The 17,218-nt window shown below is 40.7% G+C and overlaps 1 protein-coding gene across 1 annotated transcript in view; it reads right to left on the reverse strand.

The window, feature by feature from the left end:
* Positions 1-17,218, reverse strand: part of LOC149276784 (cadherin EGF LAG seven-pass G-type receptor 3-like) — an 89,085-nt gene that overhangs the window by 62,503 nt on the left and 9,364 nt on the right. The window contains exons 2-3 of the mRNA XM_089503316.1: positions 12,376-13,014; positions 5,473-5,695 (exon numbers count right to left, since the gene is read on the reverse strand). Coding sequence (XP_089359442.1) covers positions 5,473-5,695; positions 12,376-13,014 — 862 coding nt within the window. The remainder of the gene's footprint in view (positions 1-5,472; positions 5,696-12,375; positions 13,015-17,218) is intronic.

Below are 17,218 nucleotides of genomic sequence, written 5' to 3' on the forward strand. Positions count from 1 at the left end.
AATGTATGTGATATCATCATTATTAATCTCCTTCCAAACTCTAGTCCTTTTAAAAAGATTTTTTAAAGGTTTTCTCCCCGGGGGGAATTTCTATTCCGGAGGGAGGAATTAAAGCCAAGGATGTTGAAATGTATCATTGGAAATTGCAGTTGGGTGGTAAGACGGAATGACCTTTCGTTTCGCTGTTCCCCTATAGAGAGGAGGCATCCAGGACGTGACAAGGGATTAATGTAACCCCCCCCCACCCCGTTAACATTAGATGCCCTGTGCTAAGTGCAGCTGAGCTCCGTCATTATCTCAAATTATACAAAATGCTGGCGAGCGTGCCTATCGGTTCTTTATGTAGAAATGTTAAAAGCTTGAATTAAAAGGGTTGAAGGCCTTGACATTTTTTATGGCGTTCGCCGGTGCTCAGCTAAAATCTAAATTTGCCGTTATTGGATATGACCTCATATGTTCCATAGATTTGGCATCGAAACGATTAACCCATTACTCACATAGGCGTTGCACTAAATCGCGAGAGTGTGGACTAAAACGTCTTCCGACCAAATAGGAATAATGGGCAAAAAGATTAGGGGTTCGTAAAAGGCTAATGGTCCTTGGGTAACTATGGCAAGGATTCAATCGGATAAAGGCATTGTGTGTTTAGCTAGCAGACTATGTTAAGATGGAAATTCTCCAGCGTTACGTTAAAAACAAGTACAATAGCCTCGCATCTCATCAAAAACCTTTTTCAAAGAAGATGCAGACAAAAGGGGTATATCGGCTTAGCTGGGTAGCTAGAGGCCACGTTCCACTCTATTTCAGCAACAACATTGTTTCTAGTTCTACTCATTCCCAGAGAGGCACTCATACTAACACACATTCACACACTAACATAACCAGACACAAACCCACACTAACATACCCAGACACACAAATACACCCTCCACACTAACATACTCAGACACATACCCACACTCACATATACAAACACACACCCACACTAACATAACCAGACACACAAATACACACCCCCCACTAACATACTCCGACACACCCACACTCACATACCCAGGCACACACACACTTACATACCCAGACACACACATCACACACTAACGTACACTAACATACCCAGACACAAACGCTTACATACCCAGACACACACACACTCACATACCCAGACACACACCCACACTAACATAACCAGACACACAAATACACACCCCCCACTAACATACTCCGACACACCCACACTCACATACCCAGGCACACACACACTTACATACCCAGACACACACATCACACACTAACGTACACTAACATACCCAGACACAAACGCTTACATACCCAGACACACACACACTCACATACCCAGACACACACACACACTAACGTGCACTAAGATACCCAGACACAAACACTTACATACCCAGACACACACACACACTCACATACCCAGACACACAAATACACCCTCCCCACTAACATACTCAGACACATACCCACACTCACATATACAAACACACACCCACACTAACATAACCAGACACACAAATACACACCCCCCACTAACATACTCCGACACACCCACACTCACATACCCAGGCACACACACTTACATACCCAGACACACACATCACACACTAACGTACACTAACATACCCAGACACAAACGCTTACATACCCAGACACACACACACTCACATACCCAGACACACACCCACACTAACATAACCAGACACACAAATACACACCCCCCACTAACATACTCCGACACACCCACACTCACATACCCAGGCACACACACACTTACATACCCAGACACACACATCACACACTAACGTACACTAACATACCCAGACACAAACGCTTACATACCCAGACACACACACACTCACATACCCAGACACACACACACACTAACGTGCACTAAGATACCCAGACACAAACACTTACATACCCAGACACACACACACACTCACATACCCAGACACACAAATACACCCTCCCCACTAACATACTCAGACACATACTCTGACACACCATAACATACTCCGACACACACTCACACTCACATACCCGGACATACACCCACACTCACATACCCAGACACACACACACTTACATACCCAGACACACACATCACACACTAACGTACACTAACATACCCAGACACAAACGCTTACATACCCAGGCACACACACTCACATACCCAGACACACACACTAATGTACACTAACATACGCAGACACAAAAGCTTACATTACCAGACACACACACACTCACATACCCAGACACACACACACACACACTAACGTGCACTAAGATACCCAGACACAAACACTTACATACCCAGACACACACTCACATACCCAGACACACACACTAACGTACACTAACATACTCAGACACAAACGCTTACATACCCAGACACACACACTAACGTACACACACACAGAATAAAATACACTAACATACCCAGACACACACACAGCCACACACACTAATAATGAAGGTTGAAGGGGGTTTAGGTGTTTAGCCTTTCAGCAAATTCAAGGTTTTGTGAATATACCCCTTGGGTTTTAGGGTAAATCAGGAGATTCCCAGAGTAGAAAGGTAGAAACACAGAATCTGACGGTAGATCAGACCCATTCAGCCCATCTTTTTCCTGCTGTAAAGACTCAAACCTTAACCAGTCGTTGGTCTCGTCAGGAGCCGTATGTCTATCCCATGCGTGTTTAAATCCTCCTGTTCCATTTATCGTACACCCTCTATATTTCTATGTGTAAAAGTATGACTATCAGAGGACTAACATAGAGAAAGCTTTATTATTCTAACTTCAATCAACTTTTTTCACTTTCTATTAATCCCCTATTGGTGTGGATTTTTTTTCCGGCCATTATTAGAATGTGAAAGAAGAGCTTTTTTCAGATCTAGTCCTTCTCAGTGGTCATTATTACAGCACAAAAGGTCATTTCTACACAAAGTTTTAATATACTGTGATACATTCTATTGGGCCATCGAAGGCACCTCACAGCTGTTATTAAACATGACCTCTCCAGGGCACGCGATTAAACTGGGAGGCTGAAACACTCTCATAAATATCTCCATAGAAGAGCTTCCCAAATACAATGTACCAAAGCCAATAAAAGACGGGGGGAAATTAGTATTTTGTCCCCGAAGACATATCGAGATTAAACTTTTTTCCCACTGAAATAATATCTAATCGTTTTTTAATCGTAATAGAATTTCAATTTGGAACAATAGAATTTAAAATCCATTCGTAAGAAAGTAATAAAACAAATGAAGCTTTTTTTTTATTTTTGTTTTACATAAAAATACATTTTGGGGGAAAAATAAAACAAAATGACATCATCTATTAACAGTACCAGACATGATCTGAAGTATCCCTATTGTGGATATTGTGATCAGTGAATTTGTGTTTTGCCCAAACACTGCTTTTTTAAGGAAGAAATAAAGCAAAAAAAATAGTTTAAATCCGATGACTAATACATTTTTATTAAAGTCGTGGCTTAGAGGCGGGGCTTTAATAAGAAAAAAATTAGTCAATAGAAGAATAGCTATTTTATTTACACAATATAATTTATAAACATGTTTCCTGCTGTTTCTATACACATTATCGGGGCTGTAGAACCCTGCGATCCCCTCATACCCAGCAAACATTCCGAGCTCTTAGAAAAGAGGGGGCATCAGGGGAGGAGAGAGGGGGCATCAGGGGAGGAAAGAGGAGCATATGGATTTTGGTCCCAAAGATGGGCACATGGGAGGAATATATTTATGTTTATTGTTTACTGATTTCATTTTAAAGTTTTTGATGGTCCAAAAGATAACGGAATGGGGTCAATAGTAAACAGAGCCACCAGGGGCAATTGTAGCTATACTACCTATCAGGGGCAGACTGGAGATAATGAGAGCACCTGGCATTTTAAGGCAGTGACATCAGCAGGTCCGACAGCTAGATATTACGCTTTTACGGCCATGTAATATGTGATTGTTAGAGTTGCAGATCGGCAGCGGTCCACAAGGGGTTTGCCCCAGGTGCCAGATAGCCAGTCTTACTCCGCTACCTATACTCATGTGCCGAAACCTGGTTCTGTAGACCGACTTGGTATATATATATATATATATATATATATATATATATATTGATTTGAATCCATGAATAAGGACACGACAGAAGATGAGTACTGAGCAGTATTTCTCATCTGCTTAAAAAAACTATAAAAATCACATTTCCGCAATAATATACTGTATTAATACATGTTACTCAGACTTTAAAATCCATTTTTTGGCGCTTGATAGGTTAAGCAGCTTTGCACATTTTTATAGGTTTCTACTCTGCTTCCCAGCAAAAGATTTAACAGAAATGTCTATTTTATCGAAAAGAATGAAGGCGCGGAGTAGAGAGTGCGTCGCTGAAATCCACTTAGCAGAATGACTACTTCCAAGTCATTACTCACTTTTATAGATGATATAATGCCCCTGACAGAATGACGAGGCGCACGATGCATCTGCTTGGTGAAAGACACTTCCCAAAATGACATCATAACAGCCAAATCGATGCTAAGTTAATTACCCCAAGCTTAGTTTGATGGCTTACGGACACTTCAGTGAGTGCAGGCTGAACGTAGACAGATACATGGCATTCTGAAAACCAGATGGAAGTTGAAACAAAGGGAGCAACATGGAAGTACAGAATATCACGCCGTATTATAAAACGTCTAATGAATACCTATAGGTTTTACATATAGTTTGGGGTTATTTTAAGGTACATTACGCCCAGAGAACAAAGTATACAAAGACCTTCCTATGGTATGTGCCGTGGATTTGTTTTACACATATATATACATGAAATCCTAAGCATAAGCGGGGGCAGCCATCTTGGATTCCACCACACATCCAATGACATTTCTTAGATTCTAGAAACAATGATCGAATTGATATCAATGATTTCAATACGTTACAAGTTCCACCTTCGTTCTCGTGTCTATGGGGGTGTCCTATGTTTTCTACGCATTGGGAAGGGATTTGAGGTTTGTTAATAATCCACCCATTCCACCATTCCCCGACAAGTAACCCTGATGATTGGAACCAAATCCATAACATGGACAACCTCATCTCCATTCCTACTACTTGAGGTAGAAGGAGAATGACCTCTTGGCCACCAATTCACCAATACCCATTGACAAACATCACCTTACCTGCTTTATGATTATTCTGTTAATATACTGTATATAGAAGAAGGTTGTATTTGTGCATTCAAGCAACAACCATGTACATTAAACGGAGGTCGTGAAGACCGCACAGTTATAAGGAACTCGTATTATTTCCCCAACACAGTAAATCAGGACTTCATGTAATAGAGTCCACATAAATTTGTAAAGGTTACAGATTATAGACATCCTAGCCAGCTATCTGCCGATTACAATGTTTTTATTTGTAGCTCAAAAACCGGAGTCCACTTACGAAAGAGAGAGGGTCATGTGAAATCTCTGCCGGAGTCCTCTGAACATGACAAAGGATTTTGGAGGGAACGAACGGGTTGACAGCTCACAATAGGGCTTCTCAAACCCGCCAGGAGGGCAGTGGCACGTGAAGCCCCCTTCTGCCAAATTCGTGCACGTTCCGCCATTTCTGCAAGCGCCAGGAATGCACTGTCCAGAGCCACTGTCCACTTCGCAATTGTCACCTGCAGAAGAAGACAGGAGAAGAACGCAAAGATGTTTTCAATCATACAACAGTGTTTGAGGCCCTGGTCTTGGGAGCTTACAATCTATTAGGAGGGGGAAGTGACAGAAGGTGAGGGGCTGCTTAGATGAGGATTCATTGATTGTAGAGAAGTTCTCCAAGAGGCCAGTGACCTGGAGATCTAAAAGGAGGAATTGTGGCATAATTAGAGAACAGATTGTAAGATTCTCTGAACAGGTGGGCTTTCATTGAGTGTTCAACGTTACAATAAGTAGGAGACAGCATGACATAAACAGAGCATAAATACAGCACAGGAGATGTCTTGGAGTGGAAAAAAAGTGATAATGGTTGAGGAGAGAATTTGTGCGCAGAGTGAAAATGTGTATTATGAGAGTATTTGGAGATAAGAGCTCAGATACACTGGGTTGATGTACCAAAGGCTCTGTAAGTAAGGAGGTTAAACTCTATTCCAGATTATGTAACGTCTCTGGTACCATCATTGAATGAAACTGTGCGGGGACAAGTGAGAAAAAGAGGCTGGCGTAACCAGAGACAAAGATATCCTCTCTACTAGGCCACCAGAAGAGTAACAAACCCTAATAGGGATACATAGTATCTTTCTTTTTAATAAGGGAAATCATATATACGTAAACGAAGGAAGATACAGAGAAGAATTCATGCATCGAATAAATGACTGCTCTGATAATTAAGGAGAATAAAAACTTTCTTTACGAGTGACATTGTGTTATGTAGGTTTGAGGTGGAAAGTACCCAGAGTTGCTCTTGTTTATGCCCGAGGTGGAAATGACTTTGACAAAACCTTTAGGGAATGTGATTCGATTTCCTCTTCTGCTTCATACCGTGCTGGCATCTTTAACAGTTCACAGATACCGAGAAGACACCATTTCTTGGGCACATTATGGAACGTATGGCTAGTGGCAAGAATTGTAAAACTATCTTGACAACAACTAAACTGTGTGGTCATGATGATCTTAAATGTACCCTCCTGACATTGTCTCTCCCTTGGCCAGTAATTAACAATTAGATGAAAAATATATATATATATAATTGTTATATTGTTCACCAGCGGATGTAAAGTGCTGCCCCTTGCAGTATATTGGGCACATGCGCTTTAATTGAGGGCGTACGTGCTTGATCTGAAAATACGTCATCGATGTGGTCACCCTAGCTGAGGGTCTTGTGAGTTGAAGACCAAGAATCGCTAGAAGGTCACCAGCTGCATACTTGTAAACTGAAAAAAAGATATTATGGCTACCCAGGGATGCCGGTAACAGACATTAAAAATATGGTGATTGCGGGTTGACATAAAAATAAATTTTTTGTGCTTTGTAATAATTTCATTAAAAGTACTAATACTTAATTGGCTTGTCGTTCTAAAAGGAAGGGTCTTAACTCTGCTACATCTGGTTTAGGACAATGGTACACACAGTTCTCCAGGCAAAGAAAAAAGAACAATATTCAGCTCGCAATCTCATTACTCCGTCTCCACTAGCAATTCCTTCCTCTGAAAAGAAATGTGAGAGCTCATTGAATATCACCATGGTCATTATATTAGGAAATACCGGCTTGCGACGGTCACATGAGCCGAGGAGAGATCCAGAAGAAAGAGCCGATGCCTCGAGCCGGCTTCGCATTATACGATTGCTCCTGTACAAAGGCAATTACTGATTTCAGCAGGAAATAGGCACTTGGCCTTTAACTAACCCCACAGAGCGAATGTTCTCCCTTAAGTGGGTCCTATACATTGAAAGTAATTTCTTATTTCCTCTAGGTATAAAAATTGTATAATCTGCTTTTCCAGCACCGAGAACTAATGGGCATTTAGATTTAAAAGTATTTAAGCGAGTGCACTTATTGAATCGGGGACGTATAATGTTCATCCTATTGCGTTCTTTTCATCCTGGATTTAAGGATATATTCCTGCTTTTGCTCAGTTTCATCAATGGGTGTTTTATTGAATTTCAAGGTATTTGAATTTCAAGCATTTCTAGGTACGGATACAATTGAACCTTTTATGGCCAGGGTTGCCCAATCTTGTCTAAGGTGGTCTCGTCGTCCAATTTGTTGGAAGAAATTGAAACTGAAATACAAAGTATCTTATGGGCTTGGAGGATCCCGCAGCGGTTGGTATGGTCCTTATATATCTGGCCCTTTGACCCTGGGGGTACTCCTGATGGATCTAGAACTGGCACCACCTCTTCTGTTGAATTTCTAATTATTATCTTATAAACCGCCAGTGGGTTTTCATATTTCGGAACTTGCTTCATTGGTATGCATGAATAAATCGACCAGCTGATACCCTCAATCATTGCGCATGTGCCTAAATCCCTACGATGTACAGCGCTGGTGTCAGACTCGATCCTTGAGGACAGAGACCCAGCGAGCTTCTAGGGTTTATCTAATTTAAATGGGATCAAGAGTCAACAAAGTGAATCAGCAAGCCATATGCTAAGTGTTATCCTGGAATCCTGGGGGGGTTTGGTCCCGTGGAGTAAGACACTGCTGCCTTTTATAAGAAAACAAGCCGCACTGGCGTAGAATGTTTAAGAATGTTACACCATTTCTACATTTAGTTATTAAAGTATTACATTGTGGATAGAACAGAACCTCTAAGTACCTGGCTTTCACCATGGCCAGCAGCCCAGGAGACGTTAATGATCAAAAGTTGGAATGGATCTAAACCTAGATAAATGCTTCATATAGAATCAGACTCATTTTTTTCCAAAATGGGGATAATATTTGGGACAATGTATTCAACGCTCGGTGATAGGCCCCCTTTACACGGGAAAGCACATTTTGTACAGCGCATTACCCACAAGTGGCCTAGATAGCAAAGGAGAAGAGAAATGGCGAACGATGAAGATATTTGACAATCCCGGAGATGTTTCCCGAGCAGATGAGCCGGCGCTTAATAGATGGCTTCCTGTTTGGCCGAACACGTAAAATACAGATGTAGGAGCTTATTAAATGATCTGCTTTTGTGAGACGTTGGGGAGATTTTTAAGAAAAAATGGGTTTGTGATTTTTTTTTATTGAGATCAAAAGCAAAAGAGCAAATTCTGAACCAACATCAAAATTCTGCGCAATCTATTTAACCGGATTATACCCCTCGGGTTGCAGGTGGGGTAGGATAAGGCTTGCATGACTCTCCCAAGGGCACAACAAGGGCATTCGTTATGATGCAGCCATGGCCCTGCCAGGGGCATAAGGGGCTAAAGTGGTGGCTTTAAGGCTATACTGAAAGTCAGCAGATCACCCGTTGTCTTAACGCATCAAAGTGAGTTCAGAGCATGGGATTATCCCAATAAGTGTGTTCCCTGGGACTAATAATTAACAGATTAGGAAATTAAATACCAATTAAGTGTTACAAAAATGTAAATTCTCAAGTGGTCGCCTGTCCTCTGCGCAAGGATTGAGCCGGTTTAACTACTCGTGTGCCAGATCGCTCTATAATACATGGTGCGTTCAGGCGATGTGATGCTTTTCCCTTCTGGAATTTAAAGGGTGCATCAAAGAGCCGTAGTGGCTATAAAAGTTAATGAATACCTTTAATGCTGGACTGGCTTTGATCTCGTTTATCCTCCAATCCTTGCATAATCTGTTTATTGATCATCTGTCCCATTTGGAATTTTACTTTCTCTCTTTAACTGACTGCAGGAAACATCTTTATCTTAACAGGGGTAGAAATAGGAGGCTGTGAACGGCTGTAAGAATATTTCTCTCCTTGCTATGATACTTTGTATCTTTTTTTTAAGCAAGGACAACTTTCACTGGCGGCTACGGGAAGGTCACACCGGGTCGATGAAATTTTCCCCGTGGCTGGCGGTATTCTCAAATTCTCCATGAATTGTCTACTTTTCAAGAAACCTGAAGTTTTGTTGAAACTTTAAATATTCTCTCACTGAAGTCTTTCAATGATTTTATTATCCATTGACATATATATAGCGCCATCGTGTTCTAAAGCGATATACAACTCCTGAAATGTTGCATGCAATTTAGACGTCATGACTCACATGATGTCACTGACAGCAGAAAGTCTGCGGAAACATCATTTTCCAAAAACATTTCTGCAGGGTAGAAACTGGCATGTTATGATTATTATTTACTTATAAAGAGCAATCATATTCCGCAGCGCTGTACAATGGGTATTACAACGAAGGTCCTACTCAAAGGAGCTTACACTCCAGCTGTTTTTGGATTAAACAGGTTGAGTATCCCTTATCCGAGATGCTTGGGGACCGGAAGTTTTCAGATATGGGATAATTACGGATAATGGATCTGGTGTACCGGCGTCGCAGTATTGTTGTCCTGTAGATAAGGAGACCATAGGGGATACAGGTATAAGGGATTTTCAGATTAGAGAAAAATATATTAATAATATTATTTAATGTTTTATATAGGAGCAACATATTCAGCAGCGCTGTACAATGGGTACAAAGGACATAACAAAAAGTATATAATATAACACTTTGATTTACAGAAACCTGAAAGTTTCATCCCATTTCTAGTCAAATTTCTAGTAAAATATTTCGCACAAAAACGGAGCGCGTACAAATACCATAATCAGTAACAAATAATAAGCGGACTGCGGATGCCGCTTAGGCTTGAGGTTAATTGCTTCTGGCTTAGTTTATTTTACAGATACTTAGACTCTGCTGCAGCTCTGATTGGGATACTTCCCATCCTCCCGCGTCTCTTGTATTCCATATTTTGGTCTATTTCCATTATTTCGATTAATATACTCATGTTCTGTGATGCTCCGCTTGCCTTTATTAAATTTGGCTTGTGGCGGTAAAGCCAGAGGGGAGAATTAAACAAAGAAGCCCTGCACCCAGCCAGGGACGCTGCATCTTATTTTTTGCCCCTTTTTTTTAACCCTTTAAATCAAGAAAAAATGGTAGTGACCTGTGGCAAAACAAGGTATGTCCCCCTCCCACACCTGCCATCTGTCCCACATCTACAGGGGCAGTCCTCTGTTTAGCCTGTTTCTTCCATCAACCTGACGTGTTTCATTCTAGTGATTTAATATAAACATGGCAGAGGGGTAGTTTAGAATTATATAAATAATAGAGGACGATGTTGTTGACTAATGGAACGGAATGTTCTTTTACTGTTGATATTAAAAGAATTAATCACCCTGGTCCCTATGAGATTGCTGTTGTGATTAATGACTTTATTCAAAGGTGCATTTAAATGCTGGATTGTATTTACTATATAACACGGAACTGTGCTTTTTTTTTCCAAATACAGAATTGTCTTCTTGGAATGGTGCTTAATAACGATTATTTGTCCTATTCATAGAATAACAATCATTGCTGGAAACCGCTTGCTTCAGACCTAAAATATTTGGGTTTCTACAGCCTATATTATTCTGCAGGGGCCGTAGGGTAAATACCCCATAGGGGGGAATACAACCTTTTAATGGATAGGCGATCTATCGAGTAGAGTATGTGCTTAAACACATGGAAGGGGTGTCCAAAATCAAAACTGTAGCCCCCCATACACGGCCTAAAAGGTCCTGCCAAGGAATTGTAGATGCACCTGAGCATGTCCTAGGTTACATGTGACAAATGTAAAAAAAGAAAAGAATAAAAAAAAAAAACCTTTAAAAAACATTTTAATTACAGCAGCCCCTTTCCACTGTTACCAGATTTTCCTTTGGTAGTGAATTCTATATCTTTACTGCCCTCTAACTGAAAACCTCTCTATGAACAGGGAAGGTTGCTATTACGAATGTATGCCAACATTAGATTAATCTCTAATATTATATTAAAATATATATCAATATATCTATAAGTATATATACTGTTGCTATGTGTACTGTAAATATATATATATATTTATGTGTGTTAGGGCATAAACCTTCAGATTCAGCCATTAACATTTAACCACTTTATATGTTCACTAATATCCCTAAAGGACATTTGATTGTTTAAAATAAGCTTGTGAAATGTATCAGGGGCTCTACATAGATAATGCTCATTCTACGTACAATTCAATTCTCCAAAGCCCAGGTTTTAATTTAATAATCCTTTATCTATTCCAAACACATGACATTACTTATGGGACCATAATCCTATATACTGCCAATGGACCCACAATACCGTGCAACTGAACAAAATGCTTGACTGTTTGCAAGGGCAACGGCTTAAAGTATCAAGAGAAATAAAATATTTTGAGAGGAAAAGGCTTTCAGATGTTTTCGCCTCATATTTACCTTCAAATAGAGATTTTTTGACGATTTTTGCCTATCGTGAGATCTGATCCGACATCACCTACCGTCTATCACCTACCAACATTGGTTGTAATGACTTTATAGGGAGAATACCCATGCCATTTGGTTGAGATGGACAATCTCAATCAGGGGTGCTGGAGGTGTCCTGTCTCTGTAAATCTTATTACTGCTCTATTTGCGGAGGGAATGTGTTGTTTCTTGTAAAATAGCAAAAACCATCCAACTACCCATAGCTCCACCGCCTGTTTGAATGGCCCTACGTGGGCATTGTAAATGCGGATACTTTTTTGCTCCTGTTTGTGGTCATCATATGATGTATATGCTCAATTTTTTTTCCTGCGATAGATACAATTCCCTTTTTTTTCCTTATGCATTCAATACAATTGTATCACAAACTATAACAAGAAGACAAGCGATGTACTAACCTGTGAACCTTTCTTGGCAAACGCACGTGTAGCCGCCTTCTCTGCCGACGCACAGTCCTCTGTTTTTGCAGGGGTTCGAATAGCAGACGTTGATCTCCGTTTCGCAATAATCACCAGTGAAACCCTGTGGGCACCGGCAGCGCAGTCCAGTGATGGGGTGGATGGGCCGGAAAAGGATTGACTCCGAGGCAATGAAAGGGGCCGAGCTGTCAAACTTAAGTACAGAGATGCACTTCATGTAGTTTTCGCAGGGTTCCCGGAGGCAGACGTTGTCATCGAAGGGGAGAACCTCCAACATAGAGGCCGACGTCAGGGTCATCCTCTTCATATACAACTGTTCCTGCAGGTCCTCGGAGCTGAAGAACTGGGAACGGTCACCGCTTGGAAGCAACGCTGAGAAGCTAACATTGAGTATGGAGCCAGCCACATCAGTGTCGTTCTGGATATTAAAAATGAAGATATCTTCCTTTGGGGTGGCCAGCACGGTAGACACTCCTTCCAAAAAACTGGTAAGTAGCGGGGACAAGAAACGTTCTTGAGACATGTTCTCCAAGCGTACGGTGATGCTGTTGGACAACATATCCTCGGTGATAATGAGGACTCGAAGGACGCACTGAGCTGTCACGCTGTGGATCCCATCTATCGAAGAAAAATAGAAACCTCAATAAATGCAAATAGAAGGAAATCATTCTGCATTCAACAACCGCCTGGCAACCTGCAGGTTTACTCCAACCTCAGGGTGAACGGCAAGTACAATATAGAGCTGACTTCTTCATGTTCTGCTCTGATTTAATGATAACCAAGCCTCCTTAATGATGCTTCTCTAGCATATCATAAAATGTCTGGCTTGAATACAGGTGACTTAATTCAGAATATAGTTTTCTGCCTGACAAAAGATGGTTTTTACGCGGATCGTTAATTGGTTTCCACCATCGACGAGGTAATACGATGGAATCTTTGTGGTAGTCTATTGATGGATGAATATTTGAAATAATATGAAGATCATCTCATCTAGATAGTCCTTGGATATGTTGGCAACTTTTGAGGTATCGACAAAATGAGGATAAGAAAATTAAATGTATTTAAAAAAAGGAAGAAAGTTGAGATGTTTGTGCCAGTGGCTTACGGAAGCTCTACCGAATATGTTGGCGCTTAATAAATGAATAATAATAATAATAAACAACATATTCTATTACATAAAAATTGCTTGTAAGAACACAGATCTTAAAATATGAAGAGTTGCTGTGTGTGTTGGTAAAAAAATAACAAAGATATCGAAAAAAAAAAAGTCTATTTGTCATAAACAATGTGCAGAAAAGGGATTTATGGCAGGCACTTGGTCTCTGGTAGTCCTCATACTGCAGGAAATCTCACGTCTATTTCAGTGTTAAATACCAGAGGCTGTCTCGCTCGATGCAGCCTCATAGACATCGATTTCCCTTCCTGCGTTAAGAAGATAAATGGAGAAAGGCCTCAATAACCCGGACGGGGCAATGTCCACAGAATCCAAATACACACGTTTACCTCGGAGGCCCACGCCAACTTAATCACCGTAATAACTCAAGGTTGATCGACTGTTAGGTCCCAATAGTGGTTGGAGTGGAAGCTCCAGAAATCTGTCATACTAAGAATGATGAGAGTTGGAGTCCTATAGCACCCAGAGTCTAAACTTAGTTACCCATGGAATAACCTATACATGTTGAGGAACCAGGAATGGATTAGACTTGCCAAAAAGGTTCCGAAATTCGACATAGTTGGCGGCTGTTTTCAGATCTCCAAAAAAGCCTTTTATATACAACTTAAATGAGAAGATCCATAGAGAAAATATTTTTCTAGTTGACCATAAACCCCAGCGCCGTAGACAGTAATAGAGGTTTTATCTCATTTTGTTCCTCTCTAGAATGGAAACCTGTAGACTACAGCCTATCAGTGACCGATTTTGTGTCACATGACAATTAAGTGTTCCCTGCAAAAACTATGAATCAGCAAAAAATGTACATGAAGTATTTCTAGGAAGGGCTTGGACATTCAGTTCTTCTGGGAATGACGTTTCTAAAGCTACATTTAGTTGGTGTTAAATTTGGCAGAGTAAGTGGAACAGCATCTTTAACAATGAAATGTGTTTTCTGAATGAATACATTTGATACAATTTCATCATGTTTAGTTCGTGAGTTCGGAAGATTATTCAGTTTTTATTCCAACAGTTAAAGCCGTAAGAAAAATAAATTGCACCAATACGGCTGAACAATGTAATCCTATGTTTTCTCAATCTTGCCCCACGGGGACAGATATTAGATTAATACGTTTCACTTGATTCGGTAGCGATACTCTGTACTCGATTCACAGAGCACGTCATTCTAGAGTGCTTTAATGTATGAATCCCAAATAATATTGGCAAAGGATTCTGGGAAGCTCGCACTGTGCAGCACCAGGGGTGCAATCTACGTGCGGAAACATCTGAAACTGCTTTGGAAAAGATTAAAAATAAACATTTATTAATGTGCTTAGTCCTCTGTAGAACAGAATTCAGTGTTGGAAATCAGGTAAAGGATTATTGTTGTTAAACCCGTTGTTGTTAAACTGTCTACTATAATGTTCTGGGCCTTATTCGCTTAAAGGTGAGCCATGAGTTAATAACGATCGTACAGGGCCAGATTGACCTTGTGTTAATGGTTGCCAAGGGCAATGCCATGAAATCCCTGTGTCCCTCTCTCCTTCCCAGATGTCCTTCTTTCTAGGAGCTCTGAATGTTTTCTGGGTATGAAGGTATCGCAGGGTTCTGCAGCCCTAAATGTAGGAAACAAGGCTTTATATAAATATATAATAGTGCTCACGGTGGACATGGTTTCTCTAAACACTTTCAATGTGGTGAATTATTGCACAGGACATTTGTGATCAGTTAAAATATGATTACAAATCTCTGTATTGAATCATTTACGATCTTCCTGGAATGGTGATATCACTGATGGAACCTGAAGGCCATGAGTCAGTTGGGTACAGAGGTGGAAAGTGATGGCAGATGCTTGAATCTCAAAAGCCAGGGCATGGTTGCGAAGGGTCAACAGAATTTCGATGATTATGAGAAAACATTTTGGTTAGAATAGAAAACCCCAAATTGCCTATTAATATTAATTAGTGATGGACATCAATCGTAGGGAAATGAAGTGAGAACTTGGTGTCACCTCTTGATGTAATCCAAAATCATATTTTATCTGCACAAACTTCATCATCGAAGACGTTCATGGGTGGTTCTTAAAGGTATGAAGATTAAGCAGCTGCTTAGGGTCCCTGTGGATTTATGGGACCCTTACCAGATGGTGAAAGAGATCAGTGCAAATATGACAAATTACCATAGTACCGGATGCCTTTAATGTATATTTTTTTCACAGGAACTATTCGGTGATACTGTAGCAGGAGAGGAACACAGCAGCCGTACAGCCTTCAGAATTTTTAACAGCAGCTATACATCAACCGATTCCCTCTATATGTCACAACCCAAAACAATATACACAAAGAGGGAATATATGATCCAGCACAAAAAAAATCAGGTTTTATGAACACTTAGGGAAAGAAGCAGGGAGGAGACAGCACTCAGAACACAATGGGTGCTGTAATAACACACGTTTAATTAACCTTCTTCTAGCCAGCAGGGCCTAAATCATGCATATCTTAATTCAACAGCATTAAATGTCACCAAGCAACATTCTACACGGGCCGTCATGGTCACTCATTCAAACGTCAAGACACACAGGTTGTGCAGCATAGAGCTGGGTGCATGAAACAAGGTGACTAATGCATTCGTGTTATTATCAAAGCCAATGCACTCGCGTATGTGCCTGGAATACACAGTCTGGCAGCCTTCCACCCCCCCAACACATCCACCATAATGGGCATTGGCCTAGAGAAAAGCCAGTGGCTTGTGCATATCCTATTCCTGTCCAAAGAGAGATAAACCATTTCCAATTTATTATTTTGAAGCCGCAGAAGAAACCCCGGCCTTTGAAAAAGAGAGGCATGGAAATGAGCGGACGGTCTGCCTATCTATCTACATGAGAGCACACGGGCCGGGCTGTTTGATAGCGCTCATGAAAGGACCCTGAGAACTTCTGAAATTGTCAACAAAGGAGTAGGGAATAATTATATTGTTTGAAGAGTCGTCCTATGCTCTTTATTCTTTCCCAGCAATGACATCTGTCAAAGTCAGAAGCAAAATGCTGCAATCAGGCTGTGAAATTAGGAGGAAAATGTAAAAGCGGTTTTGACGCAGATACTAATCTATTCGGAGAATAAGGATCAAGATCTTTCCATCTTTGGCACAATAGAAACGGATGACGATAATGTATTTAACCCTCAAGTGATGAGAGCACCATCTCTCGGAGTTAGGAAGAAGGCGACTCATTAGATGTTGTGGTCTTCAGAGAAAACAATTCACAAGTAATTGACTGAGTATCCTGCATTGAGCATGTTTTGGGACTTTACACCAAGGTATGAGATTATAACAAATATTTAATGTCAGGCTATACATTAAGTGTTCTGAAGGACCAATTTGGTTTCTCATAGGAGAAGCTACTTAACCGTGGGTCTCGCTGGAGTTTTTGGTGGTTTCGTGGAAATTTTGCCTGGGTTTTAGGGAGTTCCGTGAGAATCTCAAACATTGTCTCCCAAATTTAGGCTAAATAAGTGAATAAACCCTTTAGTAAAGTGGTCATTTCACCATGATCCTGGATGGGGATCAAATTAATTTCAAGGGGCCTAATTCCATGCCCTCTGGAAGCTTTAGTATACTCTGCATTACTGCCCTCTCAATTCATGCCCCTTATTGGCTTTAAGTCTAGGTGCTGTT

Source organism: Sceloporus occidentalis, unplaced genomic scaffold (genome assembly GCF_023333645.1).
Source record: "Sceloporus occidentalis isolate IW3139 unplaced genomic scaffold, rSceOcc1.0.p SCAF_225, whole genome shotgun sequence".
Lineage (NCBI taxonomy): Eukaryota > Metazoa > Chordata > Lepidosauria > Squamata > Phrynosomatidae > Sceloporus > Sceloporus occidentalis.